This window comes from Eurypyga helias, unplaced genomic scaffold, assembly GCF_000690775.1.
Source record: "Eurypyga helias isolate BGI_N326 unplaced genomic scaffold, ASM69077v1 scaffold8870, whole genome shotgun sequence".
NCBI classification, from domain to species: domain Eukaryota; kingdom Metazoa; phylum Chordata; class Aves; order Eurypygiformes; family Eurypygidae; genus Eurypyga; species Eurypyga helias.
The window spans coordinates 69,669-92,238 of NW_010226264.1; the positions used below are offsets into that span (position 1 = coordinate 69,669).

The 22,570-nt window shown below is 38.7% G+C and overlaps 1 protein-coding gene across 1 annotated transcript in view; it reads left to right on the forward strand.

Annotated features, from left to right (window-relative positions):
- Positions 1-22,570, forward strand: part of CDC42BPA (CDC42 binding protein kinase alpha (DMPK-like)) — a 123,504-nt gene that overhangs the window by 46,441 nt on the left and 54,493 nt on the right. The window contains exons 7-15 of the mRNA XM_010152296.1: positions 237-485; positions 3,846-3,925; positions 4,878-5,044; positions 5,495-5,617; positions 10,578-10,711; positions 12,344-12,586; positions 12,842-12,952; positions 16,871-17,118; positions 22,065-22,170. Coding sequence (XP_010150598.1) covers positions 237-485; positions 3,846-3,925; positions 4,878-5,044; positions 5,495-5,617; positions 10,578-10,711; positions 12,344-12,586; positions 12,842-12,952; positions 16,871-17,118; positions 22,065-22,170 — 1,461 coding nt within the window. The remainder of the gene's footprint in view (positions 1-236; positions 486-3,845; positions 3,926-4,877; positions 5,045-5,494; positions 5,618-10,577; positions 10,712-12,343; positions 12,587-12,841; positions 12,953-16,870; positions 17,119-22,064; positions 22,171-22,570) is intronic.

The window sequence follows — 22,570 nt, forward strand, 5'->3', positions numbered from 1 at the left end:
TGGAATTCAGTGGTGTAAGAGAAATTTAAATAAAGAAGAAAAACTAGGAGACAAAAAAATTTCCATAGTTTCTGTCCTTTGGAGAAGTCTTTTTTCTAGAAACCTTACTTCGTATATTTAAGAACTGGGAGTATTTGCACATTTCCTTTTTTACATAATGATTTTCACTAAGAAAGGTGATTTTTTCCCAACTTTTTCTTGGTAATAAACTCTTTTCTCTCATTTTTATCTTTAAGGAGAGGTTTCAGTTTCCTGCTCAAGTGACAGATGTCTCTGAAAGTGCAAAGGACCTCATCCGAAGGCTCATTTGTAGCAGAGAGCATCGACTTGGACAAAATGGGATAGAAGACTTTAAGAACCATCCATTTTTTGCTGGGATTGATTGGGACAACATTAGAAACTGTGAGGCACCTTACATCCCAGAAGTCAGCAGCCCCACTGATACATCAAACTTTGATGTGGATGATGATTGCTTAAAAAATTCTGTAAGTATAGAATTAACATTTTGTCAAATCTGCTTTTGTAATATAATTTATAATTAAATACATGTAAATGGCAGTTTATTTCAGTGTGTTCATAGTGTTCTGCATAAACAACACATAGTGCTGCTTTGAAGAACTGGGGGGTAATACATTCATAGTTCGGAGGGTGATCCCCCCAACATGTGTGTGTAACAGTCTTGTAAATTCATTGTAACTTCACACATATTTAACTTGACACATACATCTGTTATTTGCAGTAACAAGTTCTTAGTGTCCATGTCTTACAAAGAATAATGTCTGTACATGAAATAGGCTACACGACAGTATTCCAGCAGAGCGTTGTCAAGCCTTGAACTAAGTTTGCAGAATGCGCTTTATTGTAGTGCTCTACTCTAACTGTTCATATCTCTGTCAGATTCCGTTCAGTTCATTCCCCCCTAAAATTTTTCCAGCTTGTTTACTGACTTGCGCTGAGTTTTGGGAAATTTAGGAGAAATGTTACAGCCATTTCTTGAGAAACAGCGTTAGTGAGAGAGAAATGATTTGCCTTTGCTCAAAAAGCTTTGCTACTATTGATTTTTAACAACCTTAGCGTTTCTGTGCTTATGAACAGGAACAATGACATCAGAGGTGTGCCTGGTGTGGTCTCCTTGAAAGTACTTTTTGGTTTTGTTTTGGTGTTTGAAAGATGCAGAAACCTGCTGTTTAAATGTGAGGTGAAGCATTTGCACTATTTTTTGTTTTCTGAGCTGCCTGGGCACCTCTGTTCCTCTGAGCTTCCTGGACCTGCAGATAAGTGATAGGCAGCATGAATTGGTATAGGCAGGATGATCATTATTTTCATTCCCTTTCCTCCAGCTGCACAGTAGAACATGGAAAACGCTTCGACTAGATACAATCCCGTGGTAGACATACATGAGCATTGAGTCTCTGAGTCCTTTCAAATAGGCAACTTAAGCAAATCAGTCCAGCTGCATAGCACAACTTGCATTTTCTTTGTTTTCCATTTTTTCCTCACTGGCATCTGGTAATGCCCATGTCCCTTCACAACTAAAGTATTTGTATCTTAAAACTTCTTTATAAAGTCTTCAGATACCCGTTTGCACATTGTTTTGCCCAGGAACAGCTATGAGGGCTGGGTGGCAGGAATGGATGCTGCATGTAGCAGGTCTTTGTGATGCCATGTTTGTGAAGCTGAAGTACCTTTTGGGGATTATTCACACATTCGGATGTTGGCCAGGCCAGGGATTTTCCTTTTTAAAGCCTGATCTCCCAGCTGAGTCACACAGAGGTGCCTGTGTGATGTGAATGTTTTCCCGTTGTAAAGAAGCAGGGAGCTGCAGGTGAAGAAAGAATGCTCCTGTGGTGAGTTACTGGACTCGGATGTGAAAACAGAGTCCGATCCTTAATTTGCTTTAGACTTTTGGGGGTGAAGAGCAGCGCCATTGAACTGCTCGAGATGAACGCTGGTTTCTGGAGCTTCATTTTCAGTTTCCTCATTTGAAACATGTGAAGGTAGTTTTTCCCTCTGTTTAATTTAAGGTTATATTTTTACCATTTCTTTTTGCACCTTGCATCTGAAAATTGCCCAACCTGAGGCATTGCACAACTGAGGATATTTTATGTTTTTGCTTTGAGTAATGGACATTGTATTTAATATTGCTTCCCTCCAAACTCTGACATGTACCTTGAAGGTATTTTCCCTGCCTTCTTTCATACACATCTTGCGAAGAAAGTTCACATACTTGCATTCCTGTTACGGAAGTCAGCACTGCAGATGAGACCAGCAGACTTTTGTTTCTTTTAATTCCTTTGAAAGGTTTGAATGACAAACAGCAAATGAGGAATGCCCTTGCTGAAGATAAAAGGCCATGTTGAAAAGCCATAAGTGCTATTGTTCTGCCTGAACTTGGAATAGAACTGGGGTCCCATGGAAAAAATTATCTACATAACAATGAAGTTCAGATTAAAAGTATACGTGAAAGCAAAGGGCAAAACAGTGTTGTCAGGCAGCCTAAGTTCTGCAGGGTTTTAGCTTTTAACTGGTAACTATGGGGACAGGCTGAGAGAGTTGGGCTTGTTCAGCCTGGAGAAGAGAAGGCTCCAGGGAGACCTTATAGCCCCTTCCAGTGCCTGAAGGGGCTACAAGGAAGCTGGGGGGGACTTTTTACAAGGGTCTGTAGTGACAGGACAAGGGGTAATGGGTTTAAGTTGAAAGCGGGAAGGTTTAGATTGGATATCAGGAAGAAGTTCTGCCTGGAGAGGGTGGTGAGGCACTGGAACAGGTTGCCCAGAGAAGCTGTGGATGCCCCATCCCTGGAAGTGTTCAAGGCCAGGCTGGATGAGGCTTTGAGCAACCTGGTCTAGTGGAAGGTGTCCCTGCCCATGGCAGGGGGGTTGGAACTGGATGGTCTGTAAGGGCCCTTCCAACCCAAACCCTTCTTTACTTCTATGATTAATTCTATGATATTTTAGTATCAATTAATGGAAATTTAAGACTTTGTAATTTGGTCTTATCCTTAGTTTCCAAAATGCCCAACATTGTAGACTTGATGTACTTATACGATCTAGCCACGTTTTTGTTTGGAAAAAAAATACAAATTTTCTTAAAATTTAGAAATTTTTAGCACTTTCAGTGTGATAATCTTCATCTTACGGAGTTTCTTTTGATGACTTTAAGGCCATCCCTACTGAGCACCATAAACCTTGCATCTTGAGGTTAAACAGGAAACTTTTAACAGGATATTTATGGATATTGGAACTTAGAGTGGTTCATATAATATGGCAACAGGGTTATTTTGGCCTGAGGAGAAGCTCAAAGATTTGTCTTGGTTTGAAGCTCTTTGTCAGGCAGGAAAAAGGAGCAATGGAGGAAGAAATGGTCAAAGCACCAGTGGGATTAGAAAACCCTGTTGTATTACTTCTTTCTAGTAAATGTCTAACTACTATTCTCTCCATATAGACACAGCCCACTCAGAAGCGGGGTTGGTAAATCTCCCTCAGAGACTTACCTCAGCAGAGAGGAGTATAGGAGGGAATAAAAGGTGATACCCTTTGTGCTATGAGCTTTTTGGAAAAAAGAAGGAATAAATGGGCTTTTAACATGTCTAACTTCTACTTTCCTCCAATGATAGCTTATTTAATTAGAAAAGCATTTTTATGCCAGCATGCTGTATTTTTGGATATTGTATCAATCAACATAAATAGATTTAGGTGATGCCATTTCATAATTGGCTGTAGCTAAGGATGGCTGTGAATATCGTTAATACGGTGTTACCTCTAACACTTCTCACATGGTTAAACTCGAAAAACCTTTAAATCCAGTAGCATATGACTTACTCAACTGTCCTATTATTTTTCTAGGAAACAATGCCTCCACCATCACATACTGCATTTTCTGGCCATCATTTACCATTTGTGGGTTTCACATATACAAGTAGCTGGTAAGTTAAGAGTTCAGAAATTATCTGTAGGATAGTTACAGAATATCTTATGTTTATATCTCTGAAACTAGTGGCAAACAGATACCAAAGTATGTGGTCTATTGAGGAAATTACTAGGCCATAATCTGAAATATTGTCTGTCCAAAAGAATGAACTCTCTGCACATGACAAAGTTAAGACCAGATATGTGGACCCAGAGAGAACTCAGCTCATTAGGGTTTAATAAAGGTTTTATTTCTGGTCCTTTGACACTCCTGTAAGTCTGAATGGAAATTTTTTTTTATTACTTTTATTGGTATTTGGTATTAATCATGTTCATCCCTACTGCTAAATTAAACAGTAACAAGGAAGTCCGTGTATAGTCCCTGACCATTTATGAAAATAAATAAAGAATATTTACAACCACTTCAAAAACAGGCCTATGTTTCTGCAAACACGTCACGTAACCAGCATTAAGCATGTGTCCTGTAGACTTCAGAAGGATTATTTGCATCACGACTAGTATGTGTATATGAGTATCCACAGAATTGGGGCCACAGCATTTCTGATATGTACATGCGCTATTTGTCATGTAGCAGTTTTACACCGTTTGTTGTGGTTGTTGTCTTTGAAGCATTTAGGAAATGTGGTTAATGATCTTAAAATAAACTGTTATTGTAATCTTACTATCTAGATTGTTGCTTTTTGCTCTCTGGCGCTCTGTTCATAATGGTCATTTTTAATCAGGAGTTCGTCCACTGTTACGTATCAAAGAATGCATTGAGGAGACCAGTTATGCTAGGTAAAAATTAATTCCGTTTTTAATGAGCTCAAGCTAATAAGGTATTATTTGACTGTGTAAAAAAATTGCATAGTAATTAGCAATGTAAACAACTCTTTATTGGTTGATACATGTTTCTAAATTATTTTAAACCTCCTGTAAAATCCAGTACTTTTCATTTTTTCCCCCCAGCGTACTTTCAGACCGCAGCTGTCTAAGACTGACAGCTGGACCACCCTCCATGGATCTTGATGCCAGCATTCAAAGAACTTTGGAGGATAGTTTAGCAACAGAAGCTTATGAGAGGAGAATAAGACGTCTAGAACAGGAAAAGCTTGAACTCAGTAGAAAACTGCAAGGTATAGTCATTAAAAAAGTCATTCAGTCACTTTTTTGACTTAGGTTAGCTCGCAGCTTTGTAAGCTATGGTTTATACTGTGGAAAAAACCCTAAATATACCTCTGGGAATGCTTTCTAACAGAAAAGAAATCTCTTCATTATTTCCATTGACAAATTAAACTTCTGTTACTCTTTAGGCCTGAAGTATCCCATATATGCGACTTCTTATAACATGCTAACTTTGTATCGTGCTTTGGTTGCTGATGGCATAAAGATCTCATTCTTAAAATCTCTAACAACTTAGTTTGTTCAGCTTACAGTTGCTGAAAAAATGGCACTTAGTTGGAAATTATACATTGTAGAATCCTCAGCGGAGGGTCTTTTGACATGCCTTAATTTATCAGCAATATCTTTTTGGCCTTCTCAGATGTCAGGCATGTCATTTGTCCCTCTCTTCCATCTTTTTCTAGAGTCCACCCAGACAGTCCAGGCTCTGCAGTATTCAACAGTGGATGGCCCAATAACAGCAAGCAAGGATTTAGAAATTAAAAGTTTGAAAGAAGAAATTGAAAAGTTGAAGAAACAGGTAACAGGTATGTTATAAATAAGAATGTAAAAACTGTACCAGAAAACAGTATTTCGATGAGGTTTTTTTCTCCTAATGTAACGCTAGTTTTACTTTGCTTTTGAAAGAGTCTTCCAGTCTATTTTTACTTCTCATTTTACACTTTTGCTCTTCGTTTGTAGCTCAACATTTTCATATTCAACTTAATATTCAGTACTTCAGTAATTCCAGTTGCAAGGGAGAAGGAAGATTTCAGTGACTTCTGCTATTACTATTTAGTGGTAAAGTTTCAGTAGTTTTCAGTTGTGGTGTTGCTAATTTACAAGGATGTGATTCAGGCTGTACCTGAGAATCTATGAAACCACGACCAGTTTCTGTAGTACTTTATTTCTTTTTTTTGCCTTCCTCCTGCACTGTGTACTGCGAGAGCAGATGGAGCACTTGTTTGGATACTTTTGGCAGTACCAAAAGTCACTGCAGCCATTTCAGAAATCATAGTCCCTGTAGCATATCTGAGCATTCCTAGCTTTGTACATCTCTGGTATGCAGGTACATAGGTAGTAAGCTGGAAGGAGGGAGGGTGTTGTTTCTTATGTGAGTGAATATGAGAGGTGAAGACTTTAGCTGAGCAATATTAATAGTCTTGAACATATTTGAGGGAAGGATGCTTTGTTATGATTTAAGCATCAATTGGTATTTTTCATTATCTCATTTTCTGTTGATTTTTTTTTTTCTTGGAAGGGCTGAATTTGTGAAATGTGATTACAATTTTGATTATATTTTCTTTGAAAGCACAGAGCCTTGTAGAGTGTTGTGGCTTAGTGCATTGTAACTAGGCATGGAGTAAAAGCTAGTTCAACTAGAGATGTGGTTTTCTGAGTATATTCCTGGAACAGCACTTCTAAAAAAGCATGGATTATCTGAGAGGTGGACTGTGTGCATGAAACTGCGGTGATACTGCGTTTCCCAAGTGGCAGGGAGTAGGGGAGGTCGTTTTCCATGAGAGAGGACACTAAGGGCTATAAGGCTGCAGTTCCATGAGCAACAGAACTGACCAAAACACTGCCACCAAAATGAGTCCTGCTTATGGCCTGTGTGGCCCCATCTCTCTCTGTGCATGCCCAGACTCTCTTGACTTTAATTCACTCAATTAAACAAAGAACTATCTAGATACAGAGAATTTAATTAACGTATGATCTGATAAATCAGCAATAGGTGGGCATATAAGGAAAGGAGATGGGAGGGGGAAGAACCACCTCTCAGCTCTGCTGTTAATGAGCTATCATTTCTTACAGACTGAATTTTTATTTCCTTTGCTTCTGAGTGTTCATAAAGCTTTTATGATAACTGAAAATTTGCCTGTCGAGTAGCTTGGTACTTTGTTTGAAAAGTGCTTTTGAAATCTGTGCAGATAGAGCAGAATTTAATTAATGTCATGCTGCCATTTTTTTTTTTTTTTTTTAGAACTCCCAAGCTAGTCACAAACCAAAGATCTACTTAGCCCAGTATTCTGTGTCTTTACAGAGGCTGCTGGAGGCATTTAGGGCAAAATTCAGACAAACATGATATATCCAAATCCATGTTTTTCCAGCCTTACTCTCCCACATTCTGGCAATTCATAAGAACTTCCAGGGGGAGAGTTCCTATTGCACCACCGTGTTGAATACAGCTGTTAGTTCTGTCTAACTGTACCTTTTTAGCCTTGTTGAATACAGCTGTTAGTGAACCGATTTTCTGTCTAACTGTACCTTTTTAGCCAACCTTAAAGGCTAGCTACTCACTAGTATTCAGTATTCCTCACTTGGTGCTCCTATTAAGGTTAAAGGGAGTTTTCTCTCACAGTGATGCATAGCATAGGACTTCTGTCCTGCCCTGTAATAGTTTCTTCAGAACAGGATCTTGAGAGCTGAGACATCTTCAGAGAGAAGTAGAGAAAGTACAGTGAGCTGGTTTTTATTTAGGAAAATTAACAAGATTGATAGAGACTGTTAGATATCAGGACTAGAACCATAGGAACAGGGGATGCTAGTCTGATTCCTCTTGTCAATCCAATAGGAAAATGGCTGCATTTTCTGTGAGACAAATATCAGACGCAGGCAGTGGTGGATGTTACATGTCCGTGTCTTACCTGTGGCAAGGGAAGAGAACCCAGTGAGAAAGGTTGGAGGAGACTACAAAAAAAAAAGGGATTTGTCCTGTTTTGTGTTTGTGAAAAGACTTCATTACGTTCCTGAAGGGGTCAGGAACACAGAAAGGATAACTTGAACTTAACTTCCAGACGCTTTAGTTGGTGTGATCAGACTCTGCCGCTGCGTTGCAGGCCGGAAGCAGCTAGGCCTGAGCCGCAGGCTGCAGTGTGCACACTGTGTGCTCTTAAAACTGGGTTGTCTGAAAAAAGTCTGTTCTAGATACACATTGCACAGCTGCTCTGGCGTGATGCAGCAGTTTTGTGTTCTACCATAAGCATTAATTTTGGATGTGAGCGTGGCTTAACTAGCTCGGGCAGGATCACTGTGATTTGAGTGATGCTGTGTTGGCGCTATGTCAGGACAAAGGTTTTTGTGAAGTTTCTCTCCAGCCGAATGTCCCTCCACTTGCTGCTGTAATGAGGAAACAGACAGCATGATCAGAGACTTCTGTTCTGCAGCAACCCTCAGCTCTGGCTCTTTGGGACTGCTGAAAAGCAACGTCTACAAGAACAGCTTTTGAATGGGACCACCCCTTAATGAAAAAGCATCAGGAGCAGCTTTAAATCTTGACTATTGAGCCACAACTTAGATTTTAGTTCATTGCTGAAGGTATCATTCTCTTCCTTTGGTAATGAAAATAAAAAGCCCAAAAAGGTGCAGGGACATTCCCAACGCTTTTCCAATGTAAAAGAGTCAATGTCTAGTGAGGCAGTGAATAGAGAGAAAGTTTTCCCTTAAGTATCTATTAATAATTTTCTGCTTCATGCCACATATATATTTGTATATTTATTCCTAGATACAATATGTGCTTTTGTCTTTTTGGGTTGGAAGTGAATAATGTGATCAAATGAGGAAGATGTGGAGTTGTCTAATCCATCCCCAGTCACCTCGGAACTTTCCCAGTATATACTTGGATGCGTTGTCTGGTCCGGACAATACAGCCATTAGTTAGAAGGCACTCGTTTGTGCCTTGAGTTGTAACTAATAGAAGCTGATTTGATAAAATTGGGAAAAGAGAATGTTGTACTTTGCTTGATTTTTTGTGGTGGTTGATGGGGTTTTTTTGTTGTTTGGTTGGTTGGGTTTTTTTGTGAAATAGATTTTAAAATTAAATTAATGACAGAATCCAGGCACAAACCAAATGATGTTCATGTCTGAATGCTTCCAAATTTAGAGGAGGTAGTTCCAAGTTTTCTGGGTGGCCTCTAAAATACCTATATTTCCAAATCTAGATCTGATGAACTCTCTAAGAAGGTTCAGTTCAGGTGCAGAGCTGAACTTTGTGCTTTGGGCTCATCTCTTGTGCAATTAACTGGAGTGTAATGACATCCTACAGTGAATGTTTGCATATATTAGCTAAAATGTTAGCAACAACTTGGGTGATTAGATGGAAAATTACCATTTACTACACATATGTCACAACTAGCTTTTGGTTATATCCTTTAACCTGTTTTACTGCCTTTTCTGGAGCTGTAAGAATAAACACCTGCTTAAAAAGGTAATAAAAACCGAACACAAAATTGTGTCAAATTCAGGAGTGTCACCGGGGGGACCTTACAAAAAACCGTTTTTCTTGCCTATCTAGTTTTGCAGGAAATGACAAGCTAGCATATGCTTTCAATTTTTGAGGTCAAAGTTATAATTTTTGTTCGCTAAGTTACACAGGAGAAAACTTTGAGGAATCTTTAATATTGCCAAATATGTAAAGGGCAGCGATGGAAGAAGAAAACAGAGCTGTGGAACAAAGTAGCTCATGCACGGAAGAGAGATTTATCTTGGCTCAGCAGAGCCATATATAAATTTTCTTTTTGCTGGTGACTTCAGAGTAGACTGCATAAGAGAGGCAGTTAATTTCTGGCTTTGAGCTACATCTCTTATTTAAATGCTTTCTTTTAAATTCTTAAACAAGAGTCAATGAGTTAAAACAATAGTGAATATTTGTCTGGGTATAAGCTAATGGTATTCATTTGCTTATAAAATTCTCGTGTTTCAGAAATTACAGCTCTTAGAAATGTGTGTGTGTTTATATTTGATTTCTCCAAGAGCCAGTCTCTTAGGGTTGCATTTATGAAAATGTAGTAATAGGCTCTTATTAAGAGCATAGATGGGTTCCTGTTCTGTGGGTAAAGACACATGGTCTGACCTGCCACAACTGATGTCAAAGGCAAAATGTCCAGTGATTTCATAGAACTTGGAATTAACCTTCCTTCACCTGTATCACTTGCTAAGAAACTGAGTGCAATAGTTCTTCTGTATTTATAGTAGTAATGAAACAGATCACACAAACACAAGTGGTTTTCACACTAGAAATAAGTAAAATCATCTGAAGTTAATTTTAAATGTATCAACAGGAGAATGCTTGCCAGCTCTGCAGTGACACGTTACTATTTGTTTCTGAGGGAGCCTGGGGGTAGGAGAGAGACTGTTTATAATTACAGTGTAATAAAAGGTGCATTATATAGTACATCACAGTGCATAAAAGTAAAATGTATAGGTCATGTTAAAGCATACATTACAGAATTATGTATAGTGCATGATTATTACAGTGTGAAAAGATGAGTTGTTATCATTTTCTATGTTGTTGTGCAGCAAGCTGTGACCTTTTATTCTGCTCCGTTAAAAGCAGATCATGGCAGTTGAAACAACCTACTCCCTATCCCGAACCAGATAAGATTTGCATTGTTTTGTGATTAAATGGAAACCACAACTAGTACTAACGGGACTGCAAGCATCTAGGCTATCTTATTCTGGAATAACTGTTTTTACCGTAATACTCAGAAGTCTGCTGCTTTTTCTTAGATTCTGGTCAGCTAGAACAGCAACTCGAGGAGGCCAGCACTGCAAGGCGGGAGTTGGATGATGCTTCCAGACAAATAAAGGCTTTTGAGAAACAGGTCAGAACACTGAAGCAAGAGAGGGAAGATCTTAATAAGGTAAAAGCATTTTGTCAGCAACTCTTCCAAACCCTAAAGACTATTTTATTTTTGTTCATTTTGCTTTGAAAAACTTTCAGGTGTGAAGTTAAGGAGCAGACAGCAAATGTGTAGTACAGCCTGCTTTGCTTTCTGCATTTTTTGAAGGAAGGGACATTATTTAACGAGTTGTATATATGACTCCTGGGTGGTCCTAGGTGACTCTTCCAGGCAGTGAACAACTCCATGATCCAAATTACATGTGGCTGCAAGGAAGGTTTCCTAGCTTCAGATTAAGGTGATGATGATAGCGTTAGAAAACAGGGTAGAGAAGAAATACTCCAGACAATCCATTTAATCTGAAGGATGGGTGAGACTGTAGCCGGGAAAAAACGTTAAGAATGTGGGATTAAGGCTGTGTCACAGAAGTGTTTCCAGAAGAGAGATGTGAAATACTGCCCAAATATGAAGATTGAAAAGTAATTTGAAATGATAAAGAATACTGGGGTTTGTTTCTTCTCTGTTTCCCCAATTCCTTGTTTTCTTATTTATAATGTACTGTCTTTAATGGCTTTTTTTTTTTCTATTGATGGTTAAATCAACCTGTAATAGAGTGTGAAGGAGATCAGCCTGTTTCTTATCATGATTATATTGGCAGAGTGTTGCAGAGTCCACACTCAGTGTTGATGTGCCAGCTGTATTTAACGCTGCTTCTTTTAACCCTTGAGGCTTTGAAAACCTGGAAGCTGCCAGTTTGTCCAAGACGACTATCTCTCTTCTAAGACAACTTGTAGTGATTAGGACCTCTTTATAACAACCTTAGAGAATGCTTTTAGATTTGCATAGATGTCAGAGTGCCAAATATTAATTCTTCCTGCCACTCTTCATTCTCCGACTCACTTTCCCTTGTTTCTTTGTTCTGCTCTGGTTTGGCTGAACGTCATTAAACCATTTAAACTGTTGTGGTCCCTCATTCCTGGTGTAGTCGCACTGATCTAGGACACAGCAAGCCTGGTGAAGGTGCTGTGCTGTAGAGCTGTCACAGCACTAGCAGTGTTATTTCATGTGGGTGCTTTTACAAGAATAATTATCGTACTTTGCTGCTAATCACCACAGTGTTTTGTTGCCTGAAACTTTCTGTAATATGTGATATGATGGTACAGTGTGTGGAAATCTCACTTGCCGCTGCAGGTCAGTTTTCAAAAGCTTCTAACGCAGAAATTTTCATGGAGCAAAGTTTTCCATTCAATGAATACAAAACCTTTTTTTCATCATTTAGCAGTTGAGATAAGTACCATTTTTTCATTTAAGTAGTTCTTGAAAAAATATGCTGATGACATTTTGTAATTAAGAAAGGAAGGTATTTTTATATTTTAATGCAAGTGTTTGAAAGCCTTTGTGTTTAACTTATAGTAATGGAGTGAATTCCTACTTGGTTTACATTCATGCAGTTTTACTAACGTTTCGTAGTGTAAAACCTGGCCTCTTTCCTTATTTATAGAGTGATACAATCTGTATCGTAGATGCATTCATGGGAAGAAATGAATGTGTAGTTTCTATTCACTCTGCAGAAGGTGTTAGATGCTCATCCAGAGATAGAATTGGCCTTGCAGCTTTCTAGGTTTATTACTTAATTCTTTTTTTAAACTGTAGGAACTGGCAGAGTCTAGTGACAGATTAAAATCCCAAGCCAAAGAGTTGAAAGATGCGCACAGCCAGCGGAAATTGGCAATGCAGGAGTTCTCAGAGATGAACGAGCGGCTGACAGACTTGCACTCTCAAAAACAAAAGCTTGCCCGCCAGCTCCGAGATAAGGAGGAAGAAATGGAAGTGGTGATGCAGAAAGTAGAAAGTTTAAGGCAAGAGTTACGCAGAACAGAGAGACTTAAAAAAGAAGTAAGTGGTGAGAATACTGTTTAGAATCTATGAAACTGTAGTTATGTGTAAGGTTTTCTGACAAAGTAATTTTTTGTGTTATCTGTAAATCTTTAACTCTTTCGATGTTGTTTCAAACAGTCCGAGTTTTGTTTTCTACAATTCGAAGTGTTCGGTTCAGTGCTGAAGATTTATCTCTTTTTGTTGAAAACCATCAGTAGGTTTTGAAAGAAACATTAAAAATCCTACCTATTAAAAACGTATGTACTTTTGTAGCTGGAAGTCCAAGCTGAAGCCGCAGCCGCTGAGGCATCCAAAGACAGGAAATTGCGAGAGAGGAGCGAACAGTACTCTAAACAGTTGGAAAGTGAAGTAGAAGGGCTAAAGGTTAGTCTGTTTTGATATTAACACCTGCAAACTTACTTGTCAGCTGGGGCTTGGATCTGTTTGATTGCTTTCAGATGGAGGACAAAAGGGTGTTGTCAGTTTGTCACCCCAGTTGATGCTGAATATTAATGCAAGCATGCATCGCGTTATTGTCCAGAAAAATAAACATGCCCCTGATGTATTTTTCAGGCCAGTGTGTTCTCTGCTCACTGAAGTATTAATACTCGATGACTTCTTATCAAATTGCTTCCATTATTAGGTGGTTTAACTTGACCTGTTAAAAGCATTTTGGTTTTTTTTTTTAATGTAGGATGCTTGAGCATTTGAAGATAAACCTGCAGCCCGTGCAGGTTTTTGTGTAGGTTTTTGTGTACTGGTGTTGTTCCTCAGCGTGTCAGTCCAAAGAAAGATGGTTTCCCCCACAACAGATGTCAACTGATGCAACTGTAAAGGAAAAGTTTTAGTGTGTTCTGCCTCTCGGCCAGAAGCTGAGACATTTTTGCCCAAGAAGAGCATTGAGGGTGAAGACTGTTTATATTGACAAGATTGCTCACACGTGTCTGTGTTTTTAGGACCAGAAATTTAAGTAGGCCAAGAATGTTAACTGTTACTTTATTCTGTGATTTGGTGTTTTATATGGAGCTCTGAAGAAATTAAACTCTCTCAAAACTTGAATGAGAAAGTTTTTCATTTCTGCGTGAGGAATGCTGTTCATTTACAGCAAAATCTGTGCCCACTGTTTCATCCAGTAGAATAATTCTAAACTTTTTGTGTAGAATGTCAGATTAGGCCTATTCTGGCCTTAATTTACCTGAAAAACAAGGGTGTTTTTTATTAGAATTCTGTGGGACATTTGTCAACATGAAGTCACTGCACAGAAAATTAGGGGTGTTTTTTTGCAAACCTTCTTTTATTTTGCCTTCTTTTGTTAAATGAAAGTAAGGATATCCATTCAGTATGAAGTTTGGGTTTATAAGGTTTGTAATCCTGTGAATTCAGATCGCCATCTGAAAATTACGATGTATTTCTTCTGCTTTCATGGATCTTCACCATCAGCACAGGGTTTGTGTGACAGTTTAAGAGGCGAGAAGAATTTATTGAAGATCTACTGGGAATAAGTGATCTGCTGATTCATAACAAATGGGCAAGTTCATCAGAAGAGGAGAGGGCACTTGTAGCTTTCTTAGTAATATTTCACAGTACAGTAAGCTCGCTTTGGATCACATGCAGTTGTTGTGATACTGCATTATCCATTCAGTAAAAGATCTGCATGTCTCCTTAGTTAAGTGCAGGAGGCTGTCAGAGAGAAAAGGTCAATATTTAAAGGAAAAAGGAAGTATTCTCCAAATGGGGAGAGTGGAAAAGTCTATAATTGATATCAGGTTAAATGTAAACAGGATGTTGAGGGCTAACAAAAGAGAATTTAGAGAGCACTTTGCAAAGGATGCTCAGAGTGATTGTGGGAAGTTCTTTAAGTCAAAAGCAGAATGCCACCTTAGGAAACCCATGAGGCTGCTTGTTGGCAGGGATGAAAAAGGTAATCTCTGAGTGGATAGGGTTGTGTAGAAACACCCAGTGAGTTTTTGCTGTGTCAGACTTTACTGCTGGAGCAGGGGCAGTTGCCACACGGTGCATTCTTTGCAGCTGGTCAGTCAGATGAGCTCCATCAGTCTGAGGAGGATGTACAGGAAGCGTTAGAGCTGGGAAGTGAGTTCAGATACGAAATCATCCAGAGCAGTGGCCTCGCTGAGGGGGTTGGTTCTGAAGGAACTCAGGTGAGAAGTAAGAGAACTGCTGGCCAGAATGTGCACCCTCCTATTACATATGGCTCCCTGTACCACTGTAACTCTCATCCAGAAGATCCTAGGAACTGCAGAGGAGGGAGTGTAACTTCGTAGGAAAGGGGTAGAGGCTGTAGTAAAGAATCAGGTCAGTGAGCTCATGGGTGAAGCAGAGCCTTTTGGGAAGAAAGCTGTACAGAAGGCACACTTCCAAGTCCTGCAACGCTGATCTGCTGGGGTTCTGTGAAGTTGTGTGGACAAAGGAGATCCAGTGGATGTCATGTATTTGGAATTTCAAAAAAATCAGGCTCAATATCTGGCAGCAGTGTGCCCTGGCAGCCAAGAGAGCAAACAGGATCCTGGGGTGCATCAAAGAGCATCTAGCTATCTATGTCCCAGGAGATGGATTATGTCTCAGTGGCACCATTTGTCTGCTGGAAACAGGCATTTATGAAAGCATCTATTTGGAATTTGTGCTTACATCAATTTAAAATACACTCTCTTTACTTTATTACTCTAGCTTTGTAAGCCACTGTACAGTACCATCCAGCCTTCTCTTCTACTGCATCATCTGTCTTGGGCTCTTAATAGTATGTGTTCATTGGGGGAAAAAAATATGAAATACCACTAAAACATTTTATGTATCTGATAGATGATACTGCAAAGCCTAAACTTTTAATGTGCTCCGTTGCCATGTATGTGTAGGCAATTCTGCATGTTGGGCAGTAACAAGTTCAGTAGTTAACTGCCTGTGCAGGAAAGAAAATTCCCATACTTCCTTTTGTTCTTTCTTTCTTTTTTTCTTTTAATCTTTCTTTCTGCAAACCATCTGCTGTTTGGATTGCATCGTCTTTCTCCAGTGTACCACCCGGCATTCTAAGGGCAGGATTTTACTCTTACATCAAACCAGATGGTCATTTTGATGAGTTAGAGAAAACAGCGTGGTAGCAGCACAGAACTGGCTCATCCATTTAGGGAGTTTTGTAGTGTTCTGGTGACACTAACAGGAAGGGCCCAGCATTCTCGTAGAAATTCAGCTCATCTGTATGTTCTGCAGTGACATTTAGCTCTTGAAGTGTATTCATACATCAGCAAACAAAAATTACCCAAAGCCATGTTTAATTAATGGTGACTGAATGTTAATATCTCATGGTAAGAATGGAGGTATAATTAACAAAATATCTTCGATCCTCCTAAATGTGTGAGACAGTCACCGTAAAGCAGTAGGTTTTCCAGTTACCTGTTCTTTCTCAAAAGACAGTGTTTTTATTAAGGAACTTCCTTTCCTTAGACTACATTTAGTTACATATTTTAAAAAATCGGAAAAATTCCAAGCCAAGTTACACGTATGATTACATGAAAAAGTATTTCCATACTTGGATTTCAGTGCATACCATGCCACTCTCTCATTTTGAACCTGATCTTGCTCCTCCTCGATGTTATGGCAGGACATTGAGTGTAGTGAGTGCAGCATTTGATGCAAATGTGAAAAGACTGTTGAAATGCCAGAAGACCTCATTGAGAGCGCTATGCAGCTGCAAAAAGTGAAGCAGTTACTCTTACTGTTTAAAGCTTGTTTGTCCTATGAAACCACCATGCTGTAAATGGTCAGTCTGAGTATAATAGGTCAGGTTTCTCTCCTGACTGATGCAATCTATCCATATAGGGTTTCTGTAGCTAGATTTTAGCCTTCAATTAAGCCTTTGCTTGTCTTAGTATAGCTTTTCCACAAATTATTTGTGCTTTAAAATACATGGACTGTATATCATAGTCCTTGTTCTGCATTTCAGAAAGTCACTTGAAGTTGTTGCAGTCAACTGTGTGAGTGGGAGCATGAAAATGGTCTAATCCTATTACCACCTTCTGACTGCGTGTAAGGGGGGTCAGAATGTGGCCAAGGATGTTTAAAGTGATGATCAAATTTTTGATGGCTTGAAAACATATTACTGCATTTAAACCACAAAATGAGAAAGAGTACAGTTCGGATTTTAATAAATTTCCAAATAAACTGAGATAGGTGTGTTTAACTCAAGTCTGTAATGGGATATTTTTTAAGCACAGACTTATGAATATTGAGTCGTTATTAAGTGTTATTTTTCAACATTCTTGAGTGCTAACTTGAAGCTCTTTATTTTAGCAAAAACAGGTTGGTCGCTCACCTGGTGTAAGCAGTATAGAACACCAGCAAGAGATCACTAAATTAAAGGCAGACCTGGAAAAGAAAAGTGTTTTCTATGAAGAGGAGCTATCTAAACGTGAACTAATGCATGCTAATGAAATAAAAAGTCTGAAGAAAGAACTGCGAGATGCGGAGAGCCAGCAGCTTGCCCTCAAGAAGGAGATCATGATTTTGAAAGACAAGTTGGAGAAAACCAGAAGAGAAAAGTGAGTATTGTATGGAATTCACCTCCAAGCTCAAAAATCTTTTTGACGTCTCTTAGTGCATTTCCAAACAGACTATCACTTCCTTAGTTGTAGTGCAGTGCATTTTGGCTGAGCTGATGCCAAGGTTGAAAACAGTCACCTTTGATACATAGTAAATAAATTATTTTTATATATAATCACATAGAACAAAAAATAAACAGAACAAATCCCCATCCCTGTGCTGAAACAATTTTGCACCAGAATTCTTGCACTAGCTGACCATTCCAAGGTGTGTAACTTGAGTTGCAAACTTGCAGTGCAGGGTAAGTTGACCCCTGAAGCTTATGTTGCAGTTTAAAATAGTTTTTTGACATTATTTTCTGTTTGGTATTTTCATCTTTTGATGCAAAACTAACGTGTTAGAGATCAACTATTGTTTACATTTCTGCCAGCATAGGAACAGCCACTTAATGCGGACTAGGGCTAATCCATGCTGGGTTCCATCCAGCGTTAACATCAGTCATCGGACTACTCTAGGCATAAGCTGCTTTATCTCTTCTGACATGGTAATTTGTCAGAGACCTGCTTTTCTTCTATCCCACGTGGTGGAGCTTATAACCCGCCTTGAGAATGTTCCTTGAGGCATTCGTCAATAAAACCAAGTTTTTCTGTTGAATAGTGAAGTAATGGAAATAGACATAAATTGAATGCGTTCGTTTTCATTCATAAAACATTAAGAATGCTTTACAGACACCAATGTAGATGCTGCTTTTTGCTGCTGTAGCAAGATGGTATTAGAAAAACCATGGAGAAGCTCCTGCTAAAAAAAGTCTGTAAATATAAGTAGTAAAGAAAATACAGATTTTTTAAAAAAAAAATTTTTTTTTTTTTAAATCTTATGCAAACAGAGGTGGAAACACTGCTTGTACGGTAAATTGTTTCCAGCAGGGAAAGTAGATCATATAGCCTAGAATGGAGTGGATGAACTGTTTCTTCCTAGAATGCAGCTATTCATAGGCTGCACGTACTAACACAGTAGTTTGCTGCTTTGTTCCAGGTTGAGAGGTAAAACTTGCATCACCAGCGTGTTTTCATTGTACCACAACTTAATGGTTTTGCTGACCCAAGAGTTATAAATGCACAAAAGGCTCTGCTGCCTTGTGATGTTCAAAGGTGGTGGTGTGATACTCCTTTAGTGCCATGTTAGTCCAGGAGTGTCAGAAGGAGGAATATTCAATAAGGAATCATCAATGCCCCTTTCTGCAGGCTAAACTGTTGCTAAGGTCATACCTTCAAACACTGACCAGACCAAAAACTCCTTGGAGATGATCAGAACCGTTCTGTTGTTGTGCAGCTGCGGAAGTTCTGACTAGATGTCCGACCAGTGAAATAACAAATGGCCTAACAATGCTCATCTGCTGCACGCTGGCCAGCTCATAAACCTTCTTTCCATCTACTTTCTCTCTGTAAATAACAAAAGAACTGGATGCAAACGTAAAATGAGTGCTGATGTAACCACGTGTTATGTAATGTATTTCAAGTGTTGGCATAAGAGAACATTTTAAAGCATGAACAGAAATGTGTCACGTAACCAGTATCCAACATTTGGCTCTTAATGAATGGCTTCAGCACCATATGATGTCTGTTGTCCAAGCCCATGATGAGTCGTTAATAAAAACCTGATCTTAAATGAGTTTTGTTATGCAGATCTGCAAGTGTTAGGACTCCACAGAAATGCAGAAGTCAGCTGTTCAAGGTGTGCTATGGATTGACTTCTATAGGAGATAAGGATTTAGGAGGGAAGCTTAAATATTAGCAATGGAACAATTACTGTTGCTGCTCTATTTTCAATATTCGGTAGTTTTTCTTAAGACAAAATGGATTTTTTTTTTTTTCTGCTTACACATATTGTTTCAAACTTTTGTAATCAAGCACGCAAAGCTTTTTGTGAATTTTCCAGTACAGAGGTGTTCAGGGTAAGCATGGAAAAGGGAACACCTGGAGGCTTTATGCTGGAATAAGTGGAATTGTTTCCAAAATAGGCATGGGGTGTGGGGTTAAAGGGTGCATATACAGTTAGGCAAAAAATTGTAGTAGTCTAAAAAACCTTAGTGTGTAGTTAAAAAAAAAGCTGTGGTAAGAGGATGAGGTTGCATTACTTCCTAAGTATAGAGTGAGTTATGTAGGTTATTGTACACAAGGGTCAACGAGAGCTTGGTCAAAATCTGCGTGTAATTTTTTTGTAACTTGACGTTGGTGATTTCTGTCTCTTTTTTTTTAAATAGGTATATTTTTCTTTATTTCCTTCAAATTTAAGCCTTCTTATTTCTGCTAGTTCAACAGCATAAGTCTTCAAGGGAGCCAAACTACCTTTCTGTACAAAATGATTGCCTTTTGTTAGTCTCATAAACTGCAGGCCATTAAAATTGGGAACGTAGAAATACAGGATCAGGACGGTGATCTGTGTAGCACGATGTTCCATTTCTTAGAATTGTCATCGTGAAATATTTCAGAAGAAGGTGCAAGAAACTGTGTAAAACAAATTGTGTGTAGAAGTTTCTTTCAAACCATCATTTAATGGTAGATCTATAAAGCAGAGCGCTTTATAAAAGAGCGTTTGCTGTTCTTAAATTGTGTGATATAAAGAAGCCTGGGGGCTGGTGTTTGTTTCAGGTCTACTTTTCTTGCCTTCAAAGCAGGAAGGTAAAATATTTCTCCACTTCGCACGGCCGCACTGAAGAGCTGGGTGATACTATAAAGCTGTATTTCGCATTGCTTCCATGTGGTTTGGTACAGTTATTTTACTCATAAAAAGAAAGCTGGATCATGTATAATGTCTTAAACGTGAATGGATACATAGCTAAGTTTTAGATGAGAGAAAAAGCTCGATGGGAGAGGAGGATGCTAGGCTTCAAAGCAAATGCATTATTTTGATCTTCCTGGCTGTCCAAATATGCCTATGGAGTCTGTCATGCTTCTGCGGTTTGCCGGGTTGATATTTGGGTGTGATAGATTATACCCACGTTCTTCTCTGCTTAAAATTCATCTTTGTTTCTGTATTATACTATAGCAATCTGACTTACTGGCTTAGTGACAATCACCAGTTGTATTAAGAACATGAAATACAGAAAACGACAGATACGTTGGCCGCCTTTACCAATTCAAAGCTTCCTTAATCCACCACCATTTATGGCTGCTTTGAGCCTTAAAGCCTTAAAAGAAGAAGTTTTAGACAAATACAGAATAAACAACCCAAAACAGAACCATAAAACCATAAAAGCTAAATAAAAGAAATAAATCAAGAATTAGTTCGGTCTACTGCCTGAGAAATTAGCTTTGAATCTGTGCCTTGCAAACAGAAGCAGGACCTGCTATTAATTCCCCTGACAGCCAATGCTTTAATCTCTTCCTGCCTTTTCCCTAGGCTGCTCATCATATGCATGGAATCCGTTGATATAGAAAAGGAGTGGTGGTGAATTTCAAACTTGGCATTTCAACAGTAACAATAGTATGTTACTTTACTAGGATGTAGTGTTACGTTTCAAAGGATGCCTAGCAACATAGAATTTCACCATGACTCTAACACGCTGTACTAGATTTCAAAGAGTGGTTGAAGCACTAAATGAATTTCAAATTAGGAATAGGAAATTCAAACCAGCATTACTCTTAACTGGGTTCACTGTAACCACTGACACTTCTCATTTTTTAAGTCTGTTCTCTCAGTTTGGCAGCTGTAGTAGTTCTGCATCTCCGGGAAAGAGGAATTTCTCTGATGCACGATGTAAAATTCTGATTAGTATCTAGAAAAAAAAAATGCAGTGCTCAAGACAACGTTTCCCCTGGATTTCATTTTTACAGAGTTAACTTTTTCTACTGGGCCCTTTTCCAGACGTTTTTAAGCCTGGATAGGCTTTGCAGCATGGAATTTACTGTATCTGTGGTATTTATAGCACAGTTCCATCAACCTGTTGATGAACTTTGTGCCAGTTAGGTGAATAATTGGTGAAACGCTGAATGGAAGGTGCAAATGTAAGGAGTCTCCAAAGACTGGATGTGAGGGGGGCGTTAGACATCTAAAGCATCACCATACACTGCTTTGAGGAAATTTTAAGGGTTTTTTTTGGCAAACAGAGGACCTGCACCTTCATTGTTTTTGTTTTTGTTTTTTTTTTTTCTTTAGATTCTCCTATTCATTGGGCATGATCAAAGTTGATGTTAAGGAGAATCAGCCAGGGGTTCTCCTCTACTGAATGACATCCACAGGGGAGGGGAAGGGAAGGTTTTGGGGAAACAGCTACTTTTAAACTCTTTCTCAGAAAGAGTGGTCCAAACCTGCTCTAGAATCTGGTGATGCTAGGGCTGTATAGGTTTTACATCCACTTTTTGCTGATAGTAAGTATATGGTACCTGAATTAACAGTTTGAATGTGTCCTCTGGCTGTTCAAAATTGTCCAAAGACTAGCCCATATAAGCTTTTCTCATCAGACACCCAGCCCCAAGTGCTCTAGTTTAGCTTTTGTACGTTCTGGTTTCATATGTGGTCATTTTTGCGTGTCATTCTGTGTGGAACTTGGAATTATAGAAATGTCTAAGTCAAAACCATGTTTCTGTGAGCTGAGAATTTACCCTGAGCATCTCAGAATATTGACACGCACTTCAATCTGCAGAATTACAGCTGCTCAGTGTTCGAAGGACTCATCTAAAGATCAAAATATGTGTAAGTGGATTGATAAACGTTGGCTCAGTGGAGCTCGATAAATTCCGTACTGAAGGAAATAGCATTGTCTAATGATAAAATTCATCAGACCCTTATAGTCCTAAGATGGTGGTATAATACATTAATTGCTTAGTTTTAATGGGCTGTGGCATTAGCAATGTAGTACTTTACTGTCAGCAGTGTGTGCATTGATCTTTATGTATTTAAGTGAAGAGGAAACTTTCTAATTCTACTTCATATTATTTCTTAGCCAAAGTGAAAGAGAGGAATTTGAAACTGAGTTCAAACAGAAGTATGAGCGAGAAAAGATTCTGCTAACAGAGGAAAACAAAAAACTTTCAAATGAACTTGATAAGGTAAGTGCTCATTAGTTTAGTTCTGAGTTTACAACTATTGCATGCTCTGTACAAATTGGACTGTATAGAGCTGAATTGTTTCTTATTAACTCTTTACTAGCAGCAGAAATGAATATTATACAGAAAGTGATGATTAAATAACGTTTGAGTTGAACAGGGAGTATCTACATGCATCTGAACTTGAGACTGTGTGCACATATAAATATGCACATATATATGTATTTATGTATAGGAATTGACTTGAGATGGTCTTATAGTTGCTAAGATTAATTTTAGGCAATGTCTTAAGCCAAAAGGTTATTTCATCGTATGACCCAAATATAAAAATACGTAGTTAATGATGTGATTAGAGTATATTTGCATGACAATTACTGTGAAATAGCAAGGCCAATCCCACCCA